This window comes from Tachysurus vachellii, chromosome 18 (genome assembly GCF_030014155.1).
Source record: "Tachysurus vachellii isolate PV-2020 chromosome 18, HZAU_Pvac_v1, whole genome shotgun sequence".
Taxonomy (NCBI): domain Eukaryota; kingdom Metazoa; phylum Chordata; class Actinopteri; order Siluriformes; family Bagridae; genus Tachysurus; species Tachysurus vachellii.
Genome location: NC_083477.1, coordinates 12859796 through 12887376, shown reverse-complemented (window position 1 = coordinate 12887376; position 27581 = coordinate 12859796). Strand labels below are relative to the sequence as shown.

At 42.5% G+C, this 27581-nt stretch overlaps 1 protein-coding gene across 1 annotated transcript; it reads right to left on the bottom strand.

Annotated features, from left to right (window-relative positions):
* Window positions 1–430: 430 nt before the first annotated feature.
* Window positions 431–27097, bottom strand: usp36 (ubiquitin specific peptidase 36). Its single transcript, XM_060891922.1, has 21 exons — window positions 26972–27097; window positions 20430–20688; window positions 19790–20011; window positions 19210–19320; window positions 18749–18851; window positions 18579–18646; window positions 16217–16287; window positions 16021–16103; window positions 15777–15888; window positions 15551–15691; window positions 15114–15214; window positions 14895–15030; window positions 13738–14076; window positions 12562–12783; window positions 11250–11404; window positions 6080–6787; window positions 5779–5966; window positions 4254–4439; window positions 3775–3890; window positions 3543–3679; window positions 431–2378 (listed from the first exon to the last, which is right to left on the bottom strand). The coding sequence occupies exons 2-20, from the start codon at window positions 20677–20679 to the stop codon at window positions 3551–3553; spliced, it is 3441 nt and encodes a 1146-aa protein (XP_060747905.1). The 5' UTR covers window positions 20680–20688; window positions 26972–27097; the 3' UTR covers window positions 431–2378; window positions 3543–3550.
* Between the last annotated feature and the right edge of the window lie 484 nt (window positions 27098–27581).

The following is a 27581-nucleotide window of genomic DNA, read 5'->3' as shown; positions in this document are numbered from 1 at the left end:
TGTTTGAAGTATATTTAAATGGACTTCAGGCAATCAAATTTATTCAAAGCAGAATCAGACGGTGCTGAAGGGCATTCCTGCTGACCCAGTTGGCATGGATTTCTAAATATTAAAAAAAAAAAAAGAAGAAGAAGAAGAAACAGCCCAAAGGCTGTGTTCCATTTTATAGGAAAATCACACTCCTCAAAAAAAAAAAAAAAAAAAAAGACGACACTCGCACAGTCATTTCTCAAGTTACTACCGAAGCTTACATTTCATCTAAATCCTTTAAAATACTGTGAATAATTGAAAATTTTACTTGTAACTGAACTGATAAGAGGTAGTCAGTTCTGCAATGATCACTTAAAGACAAGGGCTGAGAAAAGCTTCTTAATGGAGAAATAAATCAGTACTCCATTTTATAATTTATAAATGCTGGAGACTAACATGATTAAGATTTTCATTGTGTTTATTACAACTTATGCATTTTCCTGATTTGGACCATTACATTACAAATCCAACTATTGTCAATGTCTGTAATTTACTTGAACTACCTTATATAAGCCCAAACATGGAAAACTAACTAAAATCTTAATACATCAGTTAAAATAACTGGAACAGTTCAATGAAAAACATTTTTTTTGCTATTTGTTCACAAATACATTTGTAGGAGTAGCCTAGGAATCAAGGCCAAAGGAATTTTTTTTCCTCCTCCTCAAAAAAAAAAAAAGAAAAATTGAAAAAATAAAAGTGAAAAATTAAAAATAAAATAAAACCCACTTTATTGCACCTGTATATTTATATTCATATAGTCTCGATATTAAACATTTTTTCTTAGTCTTGAAAGGGCATCATAAAGGTATAGAACCAGTGGTGTAAATGATCATGAATTAAAGATCAGTGTATTCTTCAGCATTGGTTCTACTATAAAAGTTCAGAGTAACATTTCTAACACTAACACATTCAACAGTGTTCACAGTCCTTATGTTCCTCCAGACGCCGAGATCTGTGCAGCACTCGCGCGTCTGTCCGCTGAGAAAATTCTACACAGTCCAAAAACCCTTTAATATATTAGGCATTATTTGTGAAATACATGCGCATTTAAATATGCGTCTCACTTTTAAATGTTAAAGTAGATCTTTTTTTTAGGATCGTCTATTCGTTTTGTTTTTTTTAATTAATTCAAGGCAACTTTTTCTAAAATGGAAGTATCTGGGGGGAATAAACTTTTGACTACAAGGATGTTTAAGGAAGTCACACATAGCACAAGTGGGACTGTACAATGTTCTATTCCAGAAAGCTTCACATCTTACTCACTATTAATCTGTGGCTAGGTCTCTGGAGTAAAATAAATCTTTTTGTTCTAAAGCATTATACTACAATTCCAGAGAAAGGTTTACACTCTGGATTACGAATGAGCAGTGAAAATGAGGGATGAAGAGGTTGTTTGCACTGTAGGAAAGAAATGGAGAAAACATTTTTATAAGACCTGTCGGACTTGCATAGAGAGTAGAAACAGTGGCATTGGCATGTATAATGTAAAATACACACTAGAACCTTCCCTGCGGATTTCTAATGGACGGAGCTCTGCCGTCGCAGACCTCCGGTGATGAAATGGATGGTTATGTTTTTATATTAAAGCAGCCTTCGATAACCTTTAAGACAGGTAACAGATAGACAGTTTGTCCATCCATCCATTCTAATGGTGAAATATTAAGGGTGCATCAAGCTTGGAATTTTTGGATACAAGGTTATAATAACAGATATAATAGGAACCACATTTTCTTCAACAATATTTGTGGCAATCAGCAGGCAATATGGAGGATTCAGGGAGGATTCAATGACGCTCATATAATCATAATCAGTAAAGGAATCCATACTGAGCAAGAATGCAGGCCTTACATAAGCTTATATGTAGTAAACCACTGGCCAATGGGACAATATTATATTTAATACGTAATAAAACGAAACATCTTTAAGAACAGAGGGGAAAAAAGCAGATTCATTAATTGTCATTAGTCTAGGCAGTAGTGTAGGCCCAGTCTCTCAATAACCCAATAATAACAGCACCATTATCCACCATTTTATCTTAAATGCCTCCTTTTCCTGATGCAGCAGGATACAGTACAGTATTTCACCATAGACTCAATTTATATGTAGCTAAAATAGTTTATTATGGTGGTTTGAACCAGACACCACGACACAGTGGTTTGCTCAAACCCAGGCCCGATTGATTCAGACTTCACATACTGGACTTCAGCCCTTGCAGGTGGCTTTGGTCTCACCGGGTTATTTTACTTCCCACACGAGCCTCTTGCATTTCTGGAACATTCTCAGAGAGTTTCTTCTCCAATAAGGCGGTCAAGCCAGAGTGTGTGAACAGGATCTCTATCTCGAATCTGTAACAGATACAGAGACAATGTTCTATTCTCAGACATGCCCTTGATACAAACTTTGACAGCCGAACTTTAATCAGTTGAAAGTTTTAAGAGAAAACGGAGCTGTGTGCGCTTTTTTTTTCCCTTAAACATTTGACAAAATGTTTGCAATTTTAGACAGTCTATCTCTTTGTATTCATTCAAACAAAGCCTAAAAAAAACCATCTCACCATTAACTGTTTCAAGATTGATTTATCTGTTGTGTATCGAGTTTTTGTAGAGGAATGTTTAGGTGCACTCTCCAGTGTGCCATGATGGCACACGTTGGCACTTCTGTACTATACAAGGTTTCTCGAGGTGTATTTGAATAATTCGGGTACCAAAATAAAGGCAACACGTGTGCGATTGCTTCAGAAGTGTATACAGATATTACCAGCTCAGAGTAAGAGAAGATGGATCTATGGAAAAAGATGGAACAAAAAATAAAAAAACATAACCTCTGCCTGACAAAAGTTTATAATTTTTAGACAGTATATCTCTCTTTGAATTCATGCAGTAAAAGCCTAAAAACTCAAGATGTCTATTTTATAAAGTCTCACAATTAACTGTTTAAAGATTGATTTATCTATTGTGTATGAGATATTATAGAGAGGATTTTGTAGAGGAATGTTTAGGCGCACTCTCCAGTGCCATGTTAAACACCTCTGTATCTGAGTTTTCTCAGCTACCAAACTATGAAACTTAATTTATTCATATTTATGTCACTATAGGTGTTCATTCCACCCAAATATAACTATTTAGGGTTTGTTTCAGAATCTCTTCAGCCCGCGTCATGCCACAGCTGAACACGCTTCCCGGGTTGAAGAGACCTCAGAGAGCAACGCAACACTCCTGCTTGGTGCTGGAATTGGGATTTGTTTAGGTGGAAATGGAGGTTGGAGGAAATGGAGGAAATGGAGTCACATAGCTGAGTTTCTTCCTGTTTCTTTGGTATGCTGCATAGATACATTCAGGATTTGTTTGTTTTGGAACATGATTTACAATTTTAGCCCCGCCCCCGGAACCAGGGGAATCTCGGGTGGAAGAAGTTAAAGTGGATTACACCAGAGGGCCAAAACCCAAAACAAACAAAGACAGAAATTCACACTTTCTAGATTCTTTTTTCAGTCTCCACCGTATACTCACCCTTCATGTCAGTAGCGATGGCCCCAACTGTTCCTTCTGCCTCCTGGTGTGACAGACCAGATGCTGCGCCGATCTTGGATCTTCTGGAAGACGTTAAAACTTCTCCTTTCTTTTTTAAACTTCTTTACCTTCTTTACCTTTTCATTTGAAATGTGAAAGGAGATGATCAGATCAGCATAACTAATTGAAACATCAATAAATAAACTACAGGTTAAAAAAAATAAACCCTCACCTTGCCACTGTCAAACTCTTCATCCCATTCGTCGATTACCGTGTCATGTTTGGCATCAAAGGTGTCCTGCATGGCATCTCTACTGATGGCAGAGCACGCTCCATCCCAACTGAGGACTGAACACAGACAGCAACAACTCATGAATATGAATAACTGAAGGTTCCTTTTCGTCACATATCACAGAACATCTGTGATGTCATGGGAAGAACAAATACACAAATTAAGTCAGCTTAAGGTGGCGTCTCATTGGTGCCAAAGAAGACTAAGCAACTTACTTGCTTAGTTGCTGCAAGCAATGAACGAAGTGCGTTGAGGTGGACGGCATATTTGTGCCAAGAGTAAGAGGTTTCATTTGCTTAATTGCGGAGGCTGTATAACGGTCTCAAAAGGCTCGTATGAATTCACACGCTAGAGTCCCATCACTTTCAAGCTGAATGATTTGTGGGGAGTACAAACAAAAAGTGCAACATGAACCTCACCTTCAGTTCCGTACGCTTTGTCAGTGGCGTTCTTAAGCAGTTCCTCGACTACACTAGAGCTCTTTGTGCCGTCCCAGGCTGCGGCAGCGGGACGAGACTCTTTCCTGGATGCCTGCTCTAAATCAGCAGTGTGTTTACTGCGCTTATATCCGTCCTGAACCTGTCTGTCCCAGACCACCACGGCAGCTAGGACAAGTGAAAAGGAAGACTCAGCATTAGTATATAAAAATAGTAGAATAACTATTTAGTAGACGTATCCTTAATTTATGAGACGTTTCCATTTCATACAGATATCCACATGTCAAAATTAAAAACATGGAGGAAAAAAATATTGCAAGGTAATAGGCATGAACACACAATGTGATTACTGGCCACACTGGGTGTACTGGTACAGGCCCTCCACTAGACATTACTAATATGAAATAAAGTGATTCATTTTTATGAACAAGCAATCTTTCTAGTGCTATAACTTAATTTACAAAACATAAACAAACCGCAAGAACTATACCATCCTTCACTGAAGCATCATTCATGGCAGGACTATCAGAGAAAACTGATGTTCTTTGAGATTTGATTAGATTGTTATCCTCGTCTCTCTACATCTCTAGTATATAGGGGAATAGTTTTTAGGTTTTAATCATGATTGGATTCGTAGTGCTTTTGAATATTAAATTCTTTGGACAAAGACAAATTAAACAAACGGGGTTGTGGCATATTTCCCAGACGAATTATGCTCTTGTCCATTTCTCCTAACACTTCGCTTCAGAAGCCAGCTTAATTTTGTTTGACAAAGACATTTTTCAATGAGTTGTATACCGCTGGGCAGTAGGAGCCTGTATGAGCTTCTGAGATGGGGAAACTGTGAGACACTGTGTTTCAGACTCAATAAAATTGTGTTTTTGCTGCCTGTTTTGTACAGTTGTCACCTCCCACTGGAGTTTCAGGCTGACTCTCCACCCAGGTAGGCGGAGCTTGATCATGCCAGACTTCACCCTCTGGACTTTTAGTTAGTACTCCACCAGGGTAGGAGAAGCACAACCCAGTGAGCCTCTACACTCTGGCTGATTCTGCCTGTGTCATAAATCAAGAGGGTGTCTGACCAGATTAATTTGATCCCACACAGGGTAGGCGGAGCTTGATCAGGTCAGACTCCACCCTCTGGACTTTAGATTGAATCCACAAGGGTAGGCGGAGCTTTGATCAGGTCAGACTCCACCCTCTGGACTTTAGATTGACTCCACAAGGGTAGGCGGGGCTTGTTCAGGTCAGACCCCACCCTCTGGAATTTTGATTGAATCCACAAGGGTAGGCGGAGCTTTGATCAGGTCAGACTCCTCCCTCTGGACTTTTGGTTTTGCAGTGAGGAGTACAAACAAGGAATATGGGAAAAAAAAAATTGTGTTTTGAGACTTACTTCAAAAGCATATCAATACTTTAAAAAAAAAAAAAAAAAGGGGGAATTAAAACAGCTAACAAGTCTCAGTGCTATGTTTGTGGGAGCTGTGTACGGCGCTACAATTGGTACCTGTGCTGGGTTCGCAGGTCTTCTCAGGCACCACATGGTTGGTCCGACTAAGTGACTCGTCTCCAGCACTGTCCCCCAAAGCATCCTCAGCCTCTCTCTGGCATGCTTCTCTTTTCCTCTTTTTGGCTTTTTTCTTTGAAATGCTTGAATCCGGCGACTCTGTGTCTACGTGTGTCATCTCAGACTTTCTATAAAGGGAAAAGTGGATAGAAAGTGTTGCATCATGTAATGTTTAAAAAGTATATCATGTCTGGTTAGGGAAATAACAGAGTTGGGAATTACTGTAGTAAACACCACAAACCTTTCAGAAGTCTCATGCTTTATGTTCTCATCATCCAGCTTCTCTTTGTGCTTTTTCTTCTTCTTTTTCTTTTTAATAGTGTCAGAGTCATGATGGTTCTGTGGAGTCCCACACAACACTGGCTGAATTTGCTCTTGGGTCTCAGATGGTTTTGGCTCTGTGCTCCGTTGTGGTTGCTGTTTTGGCCTTTCTGAACTTCCATCTGGGTTTATTCTCCACGACTCTCCGAGGCACCAGTCTTCATCCTGACCTGCTGGCTCTGGACGGCACTGCACGACTTCTCTCTGCACTGTCAGGCTGTTTGGCCCTTCTTCTCGTTTCTGTTTCTTGCGCTTTTTTACCTTTCTCTTTTCAGCTGTGAGCTCTGGCATATCTTGCTCCTTTTTGGCAGGAAGCTCGGCAATGGGGTTTTCCATTTCGGAATGGCGCCTCTTTTTCTTCTTCTTCTTTTTCTTCTTCTTCAAGGTTGGACTGGTGAGGCCGTCGGCAAACCCTGTGGCAGATTCGGTGGTTTTTTGGCTCTGGATTGGTCCCCAGTTGCTGGCAGGACAGGGGTGAAGCCTGCTGACTGGAGAAGAAAGTGTGGGATTCTTCAAAAACGAGGAGGAGGAGGGAGAGGAGAAGGAGGAGGACGGCTCTTTAAACAGGCTTGCATTTTTAAAGAGATGAGGTACATGCTGAGGCTGCTTGGCAGAATGGAATGGAATCCTAGGAGAAGATAAAGAACCAGAATAACATGAGAAAAGGCCCTACGGATCATCAAGAAAAAAATCCTTCTGTAGACATGAAATCTAGCTACACTGGGATACAGCATGTGTCCGGATACGTTTTATCCATGATGGAGGAGCTTCTAATCACATTTGCTCTAACAGGAGCTGCAGTAATAGAAGAGAATAAGGACTTCACAGACCATGCACATAGATAACTAAAGTCTACACAGGGGACTCATGCTTACAGCAACCGTCTCAGGGTTGTTCCAACATAAAGAAGAGAAAAAGCAGATTATTACTGAAAACACCAGCTGATGCCCGCGGATTTATGTGATACTGTTACTCTGAATGGAAAAAAGCAACAGTGGAAACTAGTGAATTTGAGCTCACCTATAATTATGGTTGTGGTCTGTGTTCAAGTAAACATGCTATGTGTATTACTCACACTAAACTGCACACAAACAGCACACAGTAAGCAGTATATCAGCTCAGAGATTTCCAGCACACCAAAATAGTGCAATTGAGCCAAAATTCCAATTTTTCCTCAGAGCTACTGCTGGGATCTCACATGCCCCTTTTCCACCGAGGCAGTTTGAGTGCTGGTTCAGAGCCAGAGCCTAATTTAGAACCAGGAAAAGTGGTTCTTAAGTAGCACCAAAACGTTGCTGGTCTAGACTTAAGAACCGCTTACGTCAGGGGCTGTGGGCAGGGCTGTGGGGCGGGGCTACTGTTAGCGCATTTGATAATGTACCTTAAGTATACTAATGTTTAATACACTTTTACTTTACCATGATATGATACATTATCAGCACACATGATAGTAGGTCGCTACATGCTAAGGCTAAATTTTTTCTGTGTTAATAATAAAATAAATGTTATGTACTTTCTCGATAACAACCTCCATTTATACAGATTACATGGAGCTGCATGTACATGTTGGATTCGCCGCGTTTGGATGCCAATGTAGATTCACAAAGCCATGAGTATTAACAGTAAAGCAACATCCGCCATTGTTGATGCTGTGTTTGCCGCTGCTGCGCTAAAGTTGCTGGGACACGTGACACGTATACAGTGACGTCAGACTCGGCTCTGTGTTTGCTGCTGACAGCTTTCTAGGAAAGACAAACCGGTTCTTAGAATGTTCGCCAGTGGAACTTTGAAGCAGCACCGAACCAGCACCCGGTTCTTTTTTGGTGGAAAAGGGGCAACAATGCAATACAGTCATTATCTTCCAATTTAACACCAGAAAAGTGTGTGTGTGTGTATATGTATATGTACATACATACATACGTACATATACATATATATATATATATATATACATACACACACACACACACACACACACACACACACACACACACACATATACATATACATACACATATATAAGATTAATATTAATGCATCATGATTTTGTATTTATTAAACAACAGGCTAATTCAGGCTAAGAATGAATGATATAAATGAAGTTAAAGAGCACGATCGTCTCCAAATGGAGCACACTGCTGGGTTCGTGTCTGATCGAAGGCACTGATCTGTTTAAATCAAGGCCTTTATATGTGGTTGAGCTCCAGAAACTAGTTTAGGTATCCAAACTATTCATTTAAGCAGGAATTTGAGAATAAGGTCATACGAGTTAACATTTAAAAACACACGCGCATACACGCCCCGTCACGCACACGCACACAAAAACGCGCCCCGTCACGCACACGCACACAAAAACGCGCCCCGTCACGCACACGCACACAAAAACGCGCCCCGTCACGCACACACACACACACCCAGTCGCACACACACACACACCCAGTCACACACACACACACACCCAGTCACACACACACACACACACACACACACACCCAGTCTCACACACACACACACCCAGTCTCACACACACATACACCCAGTCTCACACACACATACACCCAGTCTCACACACACACACACACACCCAGTCTCACACACACACACACACACCCAGTCTCACACACACACACACACACCCAGTCTCACACACACACACACACACCCAGTCTCACACACACACCCACCCACCCAGTCTCACACACACACCCACCCACCCAGTCACACACACACACCCACCCACCCAGTCACACACACACACCCACCCACCCAGTCACACACACACACCCACCCACCCAGTCACACACACACACACACACCCACCCACCCACCCACCCACCCACCCAGTCACACACACACACACACCCACCCACCCACCCACACACCCACCCACCCACTCACACACACACCCACCCACCCACCCAGTCACACACACACACACACACCCACTCACACACACACACACACCCACCCAGTCACACACACACACACCCACCCACCCAGTCACACACACACACACACCCACCCACCCAGTCACACACACACCCACCCACCCAGTCACACACACACACACCCACCCAGTCACACACACACACCCACCCACCCAGTCACACACACACACACACACCCACCCAGACACACACACACACACACACCCACCCAGACACACACACACACACACCCACCCACCCAGTCACACACACACACCCACCCACCCACCCACCCAGTCACACACACACACACCCACCCACCCACCCAGTCACACACACACACCCACCCACCCAGTCACACACACACACACACACCCACCCACCCAGACACACACACACACCCACCCACCCAGTCACACACACACACCCACCCACCCAGTCACACACACACACCCACCCACCCACTCACACACACACACACACCCACCCACCCAGTCACACACACACACACACCCCCCCACCCACCCAGTCACACACACACACACCCACCCACCCACCCAGTCACACACACACCCACCCACCCACCCACCCAGTCACACACACCCACCCACCCACCCAGACACACACACCCACACACCCACCCACCCAGTCACACACACACACACACACACACACCCAGTCACACACACACACACACCCACCCAGTCACACACACACACACACCCACCCACCCAGTCACACACACACACCCACCCACCCAGTCACACACACACCCCCACACCCAGTCACACACAAGTGTCCCCAACCCACCCAGTCACACACACCCACCCACCCAGTCACACACACACCCAGTCACACCCACACCCAGTCACACACCCCCATGCCTAAATGTAAAGATATGAGTACCTGTGGATTTGCACACAAAAACGCGCCCCGTCACGCACACGCACACAAAAACGCGCCCCGTCACGCACACGCACACACACCCAGTCGCACACACACACACACCCAGTCACACACACACCCAGTCACACACACACCCAGTCACACACACACACACACACACACACACACACAGTCACACACACACACACACCCAGTCACACACACACACACCCACCCAGTCACACACACACACACACCCACCCAGTCACACACACACACACACCCACCCAGTCACACACACACACACACACACACACACACCCAGTCTCACACACACCCAGTCTCACACACACCCAGTCTCACACACACCCAGTCTCACACACACACACACCCAGTCTCACACACACACACACCCAGTCTCACACACACCCAGTCTCACACACACCCACCCACCCAGTCTCACACACACACCCACCCACCCAGTCTCACACACACACCCACCCACCCAGTCACACACACACACCCACCCACCCAGTCACACACACACACCCACCCACCCACTCACACACACACACACACACCCACTCACACACACACACACCCACCCACCCACCCAGTCACACACACACACCCACCCACCCACCCAGTCACACACACACACAACCACCCACCCACCCAGTCACACACACACACACCCACCCACCCACCCAGTCACACACACACACACCCACCCACCCAGTCACACACACACACACCCACCCACCCAGTCACACACCCACCCACACACCCACACACACACACACACACACCCACCCAGACACACACACACACACCCACCCACCCAGACACACACACACACACCCACCCACCCAGACACACACACACACACCCACCCACCCAGACACACACACACACACCCACCCACCCAGTCACACACACACACACCCACCCACCCAGTCACACACACACACACCCACCCACCCAGTCACACACACACACACCCACCCACCCAGTCACACACACACACACTAGTCACACACCCACCCAGTCACACACACACACACACCCACCCACCCAGTCATACACACACACACACACACACACACACCCACCCAGTCACACACACACACACAATGTCACACACACACACCCACCCACCCAGTCACACACACGCACCCACACACCCACCCACCCAGTCACACACACACCCCCACCCAGTCACACACACCCACCCACCCAGTCACACACCCCCATGCCTAAATGTAAAGATATGAGTACCTGTGGATTTGGGAACGTGAGTTGGGGGTCAGAGGGTGAAGTAGAGCTGAATGCGTAGGGTCACGAGACTGATGAGGCAATGATGAGGATGGAGCCTCAATGCTGCTGCTGCTGCTGCTGTTCAGGCTCAGGCTGAGGCTGGGACTGGGACTGGCCTGCAGTTATTGACATAAATAAAAACTTGGTGGTCGAAAAAAAAACAAACAAATTAAAAAAATAAATAAATAAATAAAAAATGAACCGTAGCCAAACAAATGTGACGAAGATAAAGGGATCAAACCGTGGCCGAGAAATCAGGAGCAAAACACAAAATAAAAATGGGGAGAGGGGAAAAAAATGGAAAGGGGACGATGGCAGAGAAGAATTACAAATGGTTAGAAAGAAAGAATCTGAAAGCAAAGGAAGACAACGAAATTCTGAAAATGGACAGTAGTGCCAACAATATCAACACACAAGAAGACATCAAAAGAGATTTACTGCTGCACAGCTACACAATCAAACAGAAGAACTCGGTCACAAATAATTGCTGAAAAAAAAAAGAATGAAGGGGCAGGCAGCAGGCGCAAGACAAAGAAATATACAATACATGGCTGAGCAACGACGTGACCTAACAAACTGTCATGGTATGAATCCTATTCCTGTTATTTGTTTTTCAGTTTCTCTCGGCCTCAGAAGAAATTGTTACTCTCTGAATCAACTGCAGCTTAGAAAATGATGCTTTTTGTCCTAGCAAAGGAAACATGAGGTCTAAATTTCATTATTTTGTTTTCTCCTAAATGCTTAAACTTGCTTTAAAAGCAAACAGCTACTAACAGGACAAACTATTAAACTAGTCTTTTAATTGCAAGTTGCATTACTATGTTTTTTTTTTAAAATAACAGAAGAAAGGCTACATTGCTAGAGAACTGGAGTCGCTCTCAGCAGGAAGTTGAACAGCGTTGTGGGTTTCACAAAAGTGAAAACAGATCAATGTTCCTACAAAAGAAATTTAAACAAAAAACAACACTCAACTAAGCAAACTAAGGCTAGCACGCCATTGAGTAAAATGTGAATTATATTAAATCAAGTCATTCAGTAGTTGAAGTTCCTTGCAATTTTTGACTGATATCAGATATATAAAAATTAAAGCAGAAAACAGGAGAATATGAGGTGCGAGTGCAGGAAGCAAGAGTCTAATTTATTAAAACTCTGTTTATCTTACAAGCTTGTGATGTTAGAAGCTGCAGCATTCAGGCCGCGTCGCCCGGGTCAATGCACACCTGTACTAAACATCTGGCTATGGGAGAGAAGAAGCAGAGCGAGTGGCTCTCACCTTCTTGGCAGACAGCGCCAGTCTCTTGGCAGGAGGGGGCGACATGGTGCTGGTTTGTTCGGATGCAATGTTGTTGAGGGCGGGAGGTTTCAGCTTGGCCGATTTCTGATCCTCGGCAGCAAGCCGCTCGGCGCTTTTAGCTGGAGAGGACGTTCTGTTTACGATGCTCTTGGCAGGAGTAGTCATGTCTCCTGCGGGAGCACTTCTGGTGCCAATCGATTCCTGAGTGAGGGTCAGAGGAGCAGAGCTTATTAGAAATACTAAGGATTAAATTTAAAAATAAAAAAAAAAGACCCACACTGCTTCATATGGGCTTTTGCTAGTTATGATTATTAGCTGCCATGCCCCAATGATAGATTAATATAAAAACAAAAATCCGATTTAAATCAACAGCAACAGCATATGTACTGCAGGTTTTCTGTTTTTTTGTTATTAAGAGTTTTTTAAAGATAAATGAACATTAAAGAAATTCCTTTTCAATTAGATTTTAAATTAAATTTAGTCTCTGCAAATTTGACAGAATAGGAACAGTCACGCTATCTTTTAACTCCGTTACTTATGTGGATTAACAGAGACAATATAAACATGTCATGTCCTCCCAGGCTTTCTATGACTGTGTACTGTTGTACCAAATGGTGGCGATGTCTCTGCTCTTCAGGTGCTGTTTTTGGAGTCTGTCTAGCATCTTCACGTGTAAGTGTGATGGGGCTGTGTGTTATGTTAGCACTGCACTGTCCTGTGTTCATATTCCCGATTGTCCAGTGTTAATGCAAGCCAATAAATATAGTACTACTGATGGCCAGACAATGTGCTCAGTTCATGCTTGTAGTGCAGCATGTGGCAGCGAGGTACCTTTCGCTAACGAGAGCTTTATTAGCCGACTGGAATGTATCACAAAACAACAGAGAAAGGGAAGAATAACAATTGAAGGGGGAAAAAAAAAAGCTGTGACATCCCTACTTAATCACCTTACTTAAGTTACTTGTCCATATGGCATGTACAATTTAAAAATAACCCAGAAACAGAATGTGCTTGTTCCAGACTCTGGTTATAAATACTGATATCTTGTTTATGTGCCTGGAAGTGCAAAGACACAGCTCCAGAAAGTCAAGCTCAGCAGAACAAACACCTCGGTGAAAGGCAGGTCTAATTCGAACACGCTCAGGGTGGAAATACCTTGGACTCAGACGAGGTGTCCGCTGACGAGGACTCTGACGCAAGGGACTTGAGTGAGGTAGACACTGCCAGGCTCCGCCCCTCGCCGCTGCTCCCCTTGTCCTGCTCGGACTTGGCGACGCCGTTAGAGGAGACAGGAATGTTGTTGCGGCTCTGTGGCTGAACAGGAGGCTTCTTTAGCTTCTTGATGGGTTCCTCGATGAGCGTTGGGCCACCCGGCACCCTCGGGGTACCGTTGGTCAGTTTGGGCGACTGGATGCCTGAGCCGTTACGGGCCAACGGCACGCCCAGTCCTCCGTCCACAGACTGGATCTTCCTCAGCTGAGCGGTGTCCACCTTCTGCAGAGACAGGAACGAAGAACAAAATCAAAAGGTTACAATCAGACCAGAGATCAGCTGCTTTTTGTTAACCGGAGGGCGTGTATTAAATAGGCTACACATGCTCGAAATGAGCATACAGTCGCAGGGATGAAGTCGTCACGAAGGAAGCGTAATAACTACCTAAAGCATGTGTCGGTCACATCCCTCATCCTTTTTCTCCTTAATATCAATACAAGATATTTTTCCCCCACATTAATTCGCATCCGCTGCTTTAGCTCCTGTCTCACTGTACTAAGCACTCAAAACACCTGAACATCAATAAATCTGTATTGTGCTACATCTACTAGGAACCATTTAAATTCAAATGTTTTTCATTTCTGATAAAAAAAAAAAAATGTATGTAGACTTCCGGCATGTAGACACCGATCCTAGACTGTTTTTCCGGTAAAAACAGTACTTTTTCCCCTCGGGTGCAGGAAGATGTTCTTGCAACACAGTGTTTCGTCATTCTACAGTGTGAGTCAGCATGAAGAATTAAAGGTTGCCCTTCCTCTACTATTCCAGTCATTAGAAAAGGCATTTAGTAATACATATATAATTCGTAATTACACTTACAGAAAAAAGTCCAATAAACATGTTAGCTCCTGTGACGATATAGCAGCGTAGTAGTTATCTCACCAGACTCTACTGTTTATCTCCATCATGAAGTTCATGAGAGAGAGAAAATGAAAGCACAAACTCACTTCTCACGTGTTGTTACACTTACTGAGGTTACAGTAGATTCTTACCATACTGAATACTGCAATATTCTACTGGTCCTAATGATGATCTTGTACCTTGGTGATCTGTGGCGAGGACAAGGGCCCGTTAAGTGGGATTTTCTTCAGCTGCTCGGGGGTCATGTTACTCCTTCCGGAATGCACCAAGTTCTGCTTAACACCTGAACTGTCCGTGTTCTTCTTTTCAGGAATCCTACAGCACAGGGGCTCGAAGGTTAGCCTCAAACATCTCTTAAGTGAACAGGTACGGTCAGTGCACCAAAGGTGTTGTTTTACCTCAGGTAAAAGAGGACGTAAGCCTGCTGATTGAGAACAACCTTGATGTTACTAGAATGTACCATCGAATCGTTCATCTGGTACCACTGCCCGTTGCTGGCCTAGGGACGATGGTCGACATGGAGGAAAAGGGGGGTGGGGGGGAGGGGTGGGAATAATGCACAGATGTAGGTTTTAGCAAATTTTAACCAAAATGAAGACGCATCGATTCCCAGCTTTGCACTTACTCCCAAATTTTGCTTAACTGCACCAAATGACTATGACATACAGTCAAACGGTGGCAGAAAGCAGACAGAATAGTGACTGGTGGTGAAGTCAAAAAATGACTTCAGTGTCCGATGACTATAAAGCTAATAAAAATGATTTCAGTAGCTCTGAGAAGCAAAATTAAGAAGTAAATAAATAACTTCAATAAAAAAGCTAGTGCAGTGACTTACCTTTACATAACAGTAGTAATGACCAGCATGACAGCTGTACCCAGAGTGCACCAGGACTGCATAAAGGCCATACATCACTGGGTCTCCTGAGTTTTGAGACATGTATGGACGAATGTTCAGGAACTCTGGATAGCCAACATCCTGAAGGAGAAAACAAAAAATAAATAAATAAAAATAAATTTGCAACAATTCAAATGCGAACGTGTTTTACTGGGATTCGTCTTACCTTGGTAATCTTTCCTCCACTGAAGTTGGCAAAGCGTTTGAGGGACAGTGTGAGAACGTTCGACGTCCGATGGACCGTGAATCGTTTTGTAGCCGGCACTTTCTTCTTACACCTGGAAAATGACCAGTTACTGTTAGGAAATTAAGCAAAAGCTTAAAGATTTAGAAATAAATGTTAGGCTTTTATCCAATGAGCATGTGTTTGTGTATGGTGGGGGTGGGATTAGTGAGGACAGACAACTAACTTGGCACACATGTAGGCGTTCTCGCCGCTCAAGACATCCGGCTTGACAAACAACTCCAGGGCACGAACAATGTTGGCTGCTTGCTGACAGTGAAACCACACACAGGGACAGGAGTGAGAGAACGTTTAAAAGGTGCTTCTTCAACTTCATTGTAGTTCACATTAAAAACATTAAAGCACGTCTACAGGAAACTCACCCGGATCTCGACAGCTATATCCAGGTAGGGGTCGTATGTATCGGACACACTTTTACAAATAGAACATTTCACTACGGAAAGAGAGAGAGAGAGAGAGAGAGAGAGAGAGAGAGAGAGGGAGAGAGAGAGAGAGAGAAAACGTCATTCATCATATCCTGAATATTTTATCTTGAAATAAAATAAAGGTTGCCTGAATTGCACTTAAGTCCCAAGACTGTATATAGGGAGACTATAACGCCCTCTCATGAGGAAAACACACTTCATCTAGATTTAGATCATAAATTTTAGAAACTAGAAAAGCCTGCCCAGATTAATATCGATAAAACCCTGCTTATTAACCGTATAAACGGATCAGAGTTACCTTTAAAAACACCTGACTAACATTGTGTACAGCTCTGGCCCATCGAGGCATGGACACCACCAGACCTCTGAAGGTGTGCTGTGGAATCTGGAACGCAGCCGTTAAGAGCAGATGCTTTACAGAAAGCTGTGATGCACAGTGTGACACCTTCCCATCACAGCCAGAGTGAACTTTTTCAGCAGTTTGTGTAAAGTAGGATCAGACCAGACAGGCTAACATTCACTCCCCATGAACATCGGAGAGTCCCACATGACCTGCTGTTTTAGAGATGCACTGACCCAGTGGTCTAGCCATCACAATTTGGTCCTTGACAAAGTCACTCAGATCCTTATGCTTGCACATTTTCCAACTCTGAGAGCTGACAGTTCACTTTGCTGCCTAATTTATCCCACTCCTTGACAGGTGGCGCTGTAATGGGATAATCAATGTCATTTATCCCACCTGTCAGTAGCTCTAAGCTGATCCGTGTAGTGTGATGGTGATGGTGTGGGGAAAAGCATTTTACCAGATGCAAGAACCTAAACTTTCTACAATCTGGATTAATGTTTGAATTCCTAAGCAACCAGCAAAGTGTGGAGAGCGAAGACGGATAAAAACACACATCAGGGCTAACATTAGCTACTTGTTTTATTTATTTATTTTTTTCCCTGACCAGAGAGAGTTTAGAGATTTCAGGTCTCATAGAAAATATTGACTTTTCGGCCAGAAGAATTTTATTCGCATTGTCTGCTGATTTATATCCTGTATCGCTGTACCAAGCACTCAAAGAATAATCATCTATGACACAGCTAACCAGTTCTGGTACAGGTTGTAGGTATCTATTGGGCTTTTTACACCTGGTCACTTCATGCGTTTTCCGTGATCGGATAGCTATAATCCGATCATTCAAACCACTTCAGGAGGTGGTCTGGGACGCATTTCAGATGAAACTGGACAAGTGTAAATGAATGTGGTTATTCAAGCCACATACGTCAGCGCTATACTCCTCCCAAACTGAAGTACGTCACTCGCAGGTGACTCACGAGTCGTGCATCGCACCAGAAACAAACAGTAAATGCTGTTTTTTGTAGCATAACCGTCATAAGTTTTTCCACCTTCTTTTTGATTGCATTCTGAAAACTGCATACACCAAAGCGTGTTCCATTTCAGTTACCCCGGAAATGAGGTAAAATATATATGCATTTTGGGCGGGAGCAGAAAGATCGGATTGATATCCGATTCGCCAAAACGCATTTATGTGGCCTAATGTAAATGGAACAGTTTTAACAAATCAGATCAGAGAAAACACATGAAGTGACCAGGTGTAAAAAGGCCCTATGAAATGAATGTATTGCCACATCTGGTTGGAAAAAATCAAGTTCAGTTTAGAAAGGGAAAAAACCCCCCCCCAAAAAAAAAAACCCCACAAACCACTCAGTTCTGATCATTTGAAAGGAGAACCTTAGACCAACGTAGCAGCTTTACCCACCCACATGAGTCATGACTGTTATGTTAATGACTGGAATGTTTGCACGAGTCTTCCTGTCTTCCAGCATGTAGACGCTAACCAGAGACCACTTTACGGGTAAAAACAGGACTTTTCCGCTTCGGGTGGGGGAGGGGGATTTCACCACGAGACTTCGTGTTACGTCATTCTATAGTGCGAGTCAGCATAAAGAATCAAAGGCTGCCTTTCCTCTATAATTATTGGAATTACTGCTTACCGTCCATCAGAATCCAAATACATTTATTTGTCTTGCTTTATGAACTCTTAATTTTATTATAAGGTTATAATAATAATAATAATAATAATAATAATAGTAATCATGCTACCAACAGAGGAAATCGATTTACAGATGTGCCTTTACAAATTGGGAACCTATCAGATGAAGCTAAGAATATTTTTCTTCTCTTTACAGGGTTCAGATGCTACTCTACTATATTTATCGGCACCCCCCCATATGCTCACGTCAGTAACATGAGTGTAATACAAACCACATCACAGAGGGAGTCATGCTTTACCTCTTGACCTCAGGTAACCCCCAAAGATCTGGTGAACCAGCGTGGTGGCCTGTGTCTGTCTGTCCAACCTGAAGAGCAAAGAACAGCAGGTTCACTTCTGTGCTCAGAGTCGAGAGAAAGCACAGAATGGACAGAAACGCAGGATAGGATGCTACTGGTGTGGGTCTTACTTTGGGTAACCGTTAAGGCAGGCTTTCTGCATGGCATCGATGGTGTAGCGCAAAAACTCGTGAGCGTCCTCCTGGCTGCCGAACCGGAAGTGGCGGGCGATTTCTGCAGCGAGAGCACATTTTGTATTGGACTGGTCACGTGTACAAGGCTCTAATAACAAAATCTCATGGTATGTGAACGTAGCTTATGTTAAAGTATTTTGAAGGGCAAAGATTCTTGCATAATCACAAGAGACATGGCACAGAGTGTGAGAGTGAGAGAGAGAGAGAGAGAGAAAGGAGATGGAGCTTATGACTAAACCTTTAATCACAGACTAGAGTCAGTGAGAACCATCCAAAGTCTGCACACACACTTCTTGATATAGCTGAGTCAGTGAGATGAATCATGCTTTTTTTGCAACCCAACAATAACATCAGTTTACAGCACATGCACCTGTCACACAGCACAGCTATAATCTTACTTTTCAAGTCACGGATAAATGACACGGGCTTGATGGCGTTGCCGGTGTTGGCAAAGGCTTGGATGATATGGTTCTGCATGATGCAGATCATACAGAAACCTGTCTGGTGGCCTAGTGAAGAAAGGAGAAAATCAGATTCAATCCTTTTCAGTTTATTTTTATATAATATATATCACCTTTATGAGGAGAATTTGTTTTCTAGATGAGCACGAATGCTATGGTCACCAAATGTTATTGCACCAAAAAGAATTAAGGCTTTTATGTTTCGATGAGTTATAAGGAATATCAATCCTTTACGTATATGAATCCTTTATGTAGGGTTAATAACGCTGGTGTGTTTAAGTAACGTGTAGATAATTACAGGCACATCACTTTGGTATACACCTCCACTTCGAAAGATTTCAAGAGATTTATTTTAGAAATATAATTCAACTATTATACAGATTATACAACTTTGCGTACAGCCTGATAAGGTTTTGGCTACACTGAATACTTATGCATTTAACCAGGACGCTGAAGCTCTAAAACTGAAAGCTGTGACTCGGTGTATATCTGGTGTTTGCCTGACTGCTGTACTTACAGGAGCGGCTGTGCTCCTTGGACAGCAGGTAGTTGGCGAGCGGCGGTGTGTATGTCAAACACTGCACGGTGGAGTTCAGGAAGCACGTGTTGCCCAGGTTGTGGAGGCCCGCTCCCACCCGGTACACTCGCTCCCACTTCATGGAGAGTTTGTTCCCTGGAAAGAGCAGCTTCTGAGGTGCGGGGATGCCATCACCCTGACCTCCACTGAGGCCTTCAGAGCCTGCGCAAAAACACCAGGTTAGGACCTGTTTTACAATCTGTCTGTTACAGTGTTATTTAAGGTTCTTTATTAGAGAGTAGCATAGAAATGAGTTCATATATCCCTATTTAAAGTACATAAGTAATAACCTCCTCTCTTTTGTTGCTGTCTTTCCCAGTTGAAACTGGTTTAGTTCAGATTTGGCATAGATAGATAGACCAATAAGTTCATAACTGGGTACAAGAGTGTATTTTTATGTCTCTCTCCCCCTGTATATGTATATATATATATATATATATATATATATATATATATATATATATATATATATATATATATATATATATTAATATATATTAATATTCCCAATATTCTATTAGCTGGACCACTCACATGCATTTAGCCTATCCTGAGCACACACTGATGGTGATGGCCTCACCTTGCCTCTTGATTGGTGTGGGCTCTGCCGCTCTCTGTACCACACCCTCGTTCTTGGGGTTCAAGATCACATACTTGGTCTTGAGCGTCTCCAGCTGGTAGCTGAAGCCTTTGGTGGCCGGCTCGAACTCGATCTTCTGCAGTAGCACCTTCTTGGCCGAGGAGGAGAGCAGCTTATTAAGGTCTCCCTCATCGGTAGAGTCCTTTCGGCCTGGCTTCAAGGCCTCCTTCAGCTTGTCCACTATGGGCATTGTGCATCACTGAAAGATCACATGCCGACAGTTAATGTCTAGCTTCCCATTCCATTAGTAAGATAAAACATGACTAATGTGCAATTCAAATGACATACTACATCCCACGCATTTTATATACTACCGTTTAGAAGGTTATCATCATCTCAAACAGAACACTGGAAGTTTAAGCGATTTCCATGATGGTAAATGATGTCAAACTAAAGTAATGCGATGCTGTTAGCTTTAGCAGCTAGTTTTGTAAGATGTCTTATCTTCCGGAGTCTTTTCAGCCTTCTTGAAAATATTTTCTCATCCTTGTTTTGTTGTGGGAATTTTCAGTGTGAACACACTACTAACTATTTCAACTACAATGCAGTGTAGACTTAGACACCGAGTGCATGATTTGGGTCTCATCTGAAGTCCAGTACATCTTTAAATTCATTTTAATCACTGGGAAATTAGATTGAGTCCATTTTAGAGAGATGATATGGGTCTTCTTTCTATACTTGTCGGAAGTGGCTGAATTTCTGTATGTATAGCATATCATATGCCAGCTCAAAGTCCTGCTCCAACATGCCCCATCCTGAAGTACAAAAACAGCCCGCTGGCACGGTGACGGACAGAAAACACAGTAAAACACAGTCAAGTCCTGTATTTACACGTACGAGTGAGGAAACTCTTTGAAGTTTCCAAGTTAGCGGCATGTCAGTCAGAAAACATGGATGTGACGTTGTATGATGCGGAACCATAAAGCTTACAGTGGATTCAGAGGTTAATTAAAAGCAAAACAACCTGATGTGCATTCTTTGGTCTTCATTGTCTTTTAGTTGATTGTATTTTAGTTTTTCAGTAGTGAGTAATTTTAGCTTTTATTTCTTGTAGGAAGGATAAAATCTGATTTACACTTCCCCCAGCGTGTAGGTGTGAGCATGACAGAGCGAAGGGTCATGTTTTATTGTAGGAATAATAAGGCCTCTGCAACATAGAAATTACTTTGGTGGGGGAAAAACCCTGCGTGTTCAATTATAAACCAAATCTATTCAAAGCGTTTTTTTCACACGAGGTGAAGCATTTCATGAATTAGTGCTTAAATCCACAAAAAAAATGCCACAGGAACTGATGGTAGACTTTATCATCATTGAGTTGCTGTGGTGAGAGAGCGCGAGAGAGAGCGAGAGAGGAGATTGTTTACAACTTCTAATGCAGCTAGGCTTTCAGCAAGACGCAATCTTGTGTCTCTACATGCCACCTTTAATCCTAACATGGGTAAATCCTCAGGAGTATAAATCTGGCCAATGGCATTTCTCTCTAATTATGGTAGAAAGCCGATTTAGCAAACGCACTCACGGATGTATCCTTGTTTGTGGAATTTGCATCATTACCCAGTTGCACAATTGTTTTAAAACGCGTAGCTAGCTAGAGTAGAAGCAACGCCGTTTGTGCGTTTATTATAGCAGAGCCACCGTTTTTCTTCATCCCGAGGGTAGATTTTAGATTGCTGATTACCAGGAATAAAAAATACCACTTGTCTTCTTAGACCCAAGAGACAAGACCTTAATGTATTAAAGGTGCTTTACGTCAAAGAACCTTCAGCCAGGCGCAGAAGCACTCTGCAGTATGGCATTCGGATGTATTTTAGATCAGCTTCATCCCTCGAACCATCCAAACACGCTCGAGTTAAACGTCTTGTGGGGGACGGAGGGGTGATCTGCAGTGTGCTAGAAAACACAGGCTTACTCATCATCAGCTGTGCTGCTGACGCACACCGGCAGGCCACACATGCATCAATGCACACAAGGACAGTCTAACCTTCATACGCTCTCCCAGATGCAAGTTATTAACACGCAGGGCCACCGATGAACAGCACAACAGAGTTCTACCAGGCAACCCGCTCTGCAAATCCTGTTTTCTACATTGCCAGAGTTTGGATAGATTCAGCAAATCGAGCTGAGTGAAGGTCATGGAGTCTAAACGTGAACATCAGGTGCAAAACAGGACTCCAGAAAGAGCAGTTTGCAGTGTCGATATCTGTCCACATGCGCTTTAGTACATCCTTCAAAATCAGAAGTGTGACACTGAAAGTGTCGCCTGGTCTTTTTGTCCAGTATAGCCACAGATTCCTGTTCTTGGTTGACAGGAGTGGAACCTGATGCGCTCGTGTGCTTTGTAACCGCTCTGAGATGCATTTTATGCTCACTGTGGTTTTATAGACTGGACATTTGTGGTCTGTGTAGCCGGTGGAGGTAGAAACAGGATGCTGTATTTGCAAGTAGCTTTATGCAAAAAGTTCCACCTCTAGAATCATAAACCTCAAAGAAATATTTCTTTGCTTTTTTTTTTTTTTTTTAATAAAAACTTTTACATTTAATTATAATAGTGAAAATGGAGAGAAAAAAATGTGATAGAAAATGTCTCATATGATGCTTTTCCCCCTAAGAAGAGAACGACGAGCTTTTCAGCTCATGTTCCGGAGGCTTGTGAATTTGTGTAACTGTATCTTTTGAATGAAAAGTGATGAATTGCTGCCTGAAGCAAACTGTTTTGTTTTTTTTATATGCAGCACTGCATCTTTCCTTGTTCAGGTTAATGAGCTTTTTCACCAGAGGGTCTGTTCACGTTCAGTCTGACTGCTCCGATCCTGTGAGCTGCTTTTGCTACTGAATCGATCCTGTTTTCTTAAGTTCATTAAAACAATCTTTTTACAGAATGTAAAGGATTAATTTGTTCATATCAGGTAGAATTTGACAAGAAACAACCAATGGAAGTATTTTAATATGTGACACGTGAACATGTGAATGAATGCTTTTGCTACTTTCAAGTTTATTAAACACTACACTAAATATATTCTGATAACTTGCTGTATGTGGATGGCTGTATTTGCGTCGCTCGTCTGACTGCTTCTTCGTCGTGCAAAACTTTTGCTTGTATTTCCAACGTTCTGAGGACGCATGGAGGCTTAGTGGTTAGGGCGTTTGCCTGGCACATCAGAAGTTGGGGGATTGATTTCCACCTCTGCCCCTGTGTGCACAGAGATTGAATGCCGTCCCTGTGCTGCAGGGGGTTCCCCAGAGTACTCTGGTTTCCTCCCACAGTCCAAAGACATGTGTTTTACACAGACTGTCATCTCCATTTTGTCTAGTGTGAGAGGTTAGGGTAACCCATCTAGGGTGTCCCCCTACTTCTGCTCCTTCAGGTTTCCTGCCTTGACAAACAGCACAAAACGTATGGACAGACGCGCACACAGAGAGACAGACGGACAGACAGATGCGCGCGCAGTGAGACGCGCACTGAGAGGCGCACTGAGAGGCAGACATGTGCTCACATCACAACACACTCAGCCCAAACTTTCTATGACTCGTGTTATTAACATGGGTACAGCCATCATAGACAGTCAGAACATGTGTATCTTCATTGGTAGAAGTTTACAAGAAGTAGCCAAAAAAAAAAAAAAAACCCTTCCATCCACCAAACCACCCCCACACGCCCCCGCAAACACCAAAAAAACGCCCACCCACAGTAAGCAAGTTTCATTACAAATTTTGAGAGAGACAGAGAAAAAAAAGCTGCATTATGAGCAACAATCACAAAAAACCTCAGACATCCTGTAGGGCCTGAATGCTGATTCGGTCCGTGTGTGCGCCACTACATCTGCATTAACTGTTTGCTGCAATAGTTGAACAATCTGTAATGGAAAATTGCACACAGTTAATAGATAAACAGTCCTATTCATAAATACAGAAATCATGTAGCTCTAGCCAGGAGTAAACCATCCGGTTCCAGTCCAATTTCCAACACAGTCAAATCAACCTCCCTGCTCAACTAATCTTCATTCGCCTGAAACACAGCATCAGATTCACACGAGCTTTTGAGAGGTGTACATGTGTCCTACATGAGCTTACCCATGATTCCTTTTTACTGTGCTAAGATGTAGAAATCAGCCTTAAGACGTTCGGGTCTGTCTCAACATGTTTGGAGTTTAGAATGCAGCATGTTGCCATGTATCTATTAAATCATTACACAAAAGGACTGTGGGCCCTCCACACTGGATCTGAACTTTTTACTCAGTGTTCCAGAGATAAGTTTCTCCAGATACACAGCTACCAAAGTAATATCACGTAGCTTATTGAGAAACTCTGTAACATGAAACTCTGAGAAACACGGAGCCAGCCACAAAAATCATTTCCAACCGCTGTATCAAAGAGCGGCACAATTCTTACAGTCGATTGTTGCTGCTTTTGATTCGTGCTTGTAGATGAGACTTGAGGTAGTAAAACCAAACGTGTTTGGAAACTAAAGTTGTACAATCTTTAAATAGCTTAAATGTTGTATCCGTTATCATTGTAGACTTTGGAATCGAATACTCAAAAAAAAAAAGGATTACGTTCAGCATAAAGAGGTTGTTGATTTATGCACCGTCATTTTACTCCATACCCAGTGTGCATGCACGAGCTCACAGACGCTTATGACTAACATTACTTTGATAAATAGACAAGAGATCGTGAGAACGCCAACCCTCCCACTCAGATCGCTACAAATTTTGCGGTATCATAACGCAACCATAGTGATGTAGAGTTCCTACAACTGTATAAAAATTTGTTTAGCAATAAAAAATAAATAAATAAATAAATAAATAAAATGCAGGTGGAATTAGTTCCCTCAGGAAATGTAAGCTTTTACATCTTTCCCCAGTTAAACTAATTAAAAGCACATCTCCCAAGCTCCAAAACAATCTTTTTAAATACACATTTAGATTGTTGCATAAAAACAGTTCATTCAGACAAACAATTTCTCTATACTCAATTCAACTTTACAAAGAATTAAGGACATGTGGAGTACAAAAAATAAATAAAAATAAATGCACAATTTTTGGCACTGTACACAAGACTAAGTACGGAAACATCACACACACAATTAGGCCAAATAAATAGAAACGCATTGTACATATTTCCACATCATTGATAACAGAATGGTCAAGAAGTGGAAGGAAAAGTTGACCATTACAAAAAGCAATATAGGAGCTGCGTGTATTGCATTTTCCCCCTCAACCTGTGTTTCACCGTTACCTGATTTCCTGTATTATTCCACTGATGTGGCGTTTACCAGCGTGCATTTGTGTCACACTGAATGATGGACGTTATCAGCGTTATGATGAAATAAGCACGTGCACCAGTTCCATCTGACGTCAATGTCCTCCGATCAACATTATTTTAATGACTATTTCGTAATATACGCTCGTAATAAAGCATGCATTTTGTTTAATTTTAAATAAAAGAAACAAACAAACAAAAACAATGTAAAAAGAAAATTATACGTTTGTTACGTTTTCACGACAAGACTGGAGTTGCTTTTTGAAGAGCACGTGCTAACAAAACGAGGCCTTCTGCCAAATATTGAGGACAAAATGAAAGCAATACGTGCCACTCGACCGTTATAAACAATGCAACATATAACGTTAGGGATAATTGTTCGGTATTCGTTTGTTTTTCATGCAATATCGCGCTAACAGCCTCTTTTTCAATCTCTCTCTCACACACACACACACGCCCAGTAGCCTAGTAGAGCTGGTAAACAAGACAGATGTGATTAGCTATTTATTCAAAGCTGGAGCACAAACATTATCATAATGTGCATAGGATGCATGAGGTCAGAAAAATAAAAATCTAAAATAAATAAATAAAGTTAAAAAACAGCACCACGAGGACTCTAGTGAAAACCACCACTAGTTTGCGGCAGCGCGTGCTAACACGTTGATAACACAGCATGCCACGCGCTAAGCTAACTAGTTAGCATTCGTGACTGAAATAAGCATAAGGCTTAAGATTAGCATACAGATGAGTTTCGTTTTGTTTCGTTCCTTTTTGAGAACACGTAACACACACTATAACACACAAAAAAAACTTGACTGGTCAGCTTTATCCCACCGTGTAACCCAGTAAAGCTAATAGCTAACTAGTTATCTGCTCGGTTTACTCGCTGTCGCTATTGCTAGCTTCCAGGAGTCAAACAACACCATAAATATCGACTCAGTCACATATAAACACCACCATAGAGGCACGTAGGCCGGATTTTCTTCACTACATTGTTATTTGCTTCACCGACACAAGGTGACACTGTGGAAGTTGACTGTTGCTAAGAGATCAGACTTCCTCACGTTCAGTGCTCTCGGCCTGTTACAGTACTAACGCGCTGCAGCACCATCATCATCATCACCGCCCTGAACTCTACACTCACATTCACAGAGGATTACAACAAATACCGTCAAAGTCATCCACACGGGTTTAATTCGCACAGAAAGATATCATACACATACCCGTGCGGAAACTGTTAGGAGCCTTTAATCTAGTTCTCTACTGAAGAGCCTCGGTTGCCGCGAAGTCCTTCATTTTGTTCCATTCTCTTTCTCCCGTGCTGCATTACCAGAGGGCGTGGCCACGGCTAATAGACAGAAATATAAACCAATCGGATGCAAGGAAAGGGCCGACGACACGTTTCATTCACAATATAAGCATCCAATCAGGAAACTAAGAAAGATGTCCTTCTACCTACTGCTTTAATCACGTTTTCTTGTTTACTATGGCTGAGGAATGGAGAGTGAACTGCCGTGTTTTAGCGTTTGAGAGACCATTACTGCAGTCATGGCATATTATAATAATAATAATAATAATAATAATAATAATAATAGCAACAACAACAACAACAATAATAATATCAATAATAATAATAATAAAAATAATAATAATAATAATACCAATAGCAACAACAACAATAATAATAATAATGTCAATAATAATAATAATAATAATAATAATAATAATAATACCAATAATAACAACAATAATAATAATATGATGATGAATAAATATTTATTTTATTAGTGTAAAGGCTGTACTGTGTATATTTTTGAAATCATATATTGAAAT

Coding starts and splice junctions, on each gene's coding strand:
- usp36 (XM_060891922.1), bottom strand. CDS start 20,679: ATGCCCATAGTGGACAAGCTGAAGGAGGCCTTGAAGCCAGGCCGAAAG. Junction 15,692..15,776: donor GTGGAGGAAAGATTACCAAG/GTAAGACGAATC, acceptor TTTCTCCTTCAG/GATGTTGGCTATCCAGAGTT. Junction 15,031..15,113: donor TACGTCCTCTTTTACCTGAG/GTAAAACAACAC, acceptor CCTGTGCTGTAG/GATTCCTGAAAAGAAGAACA.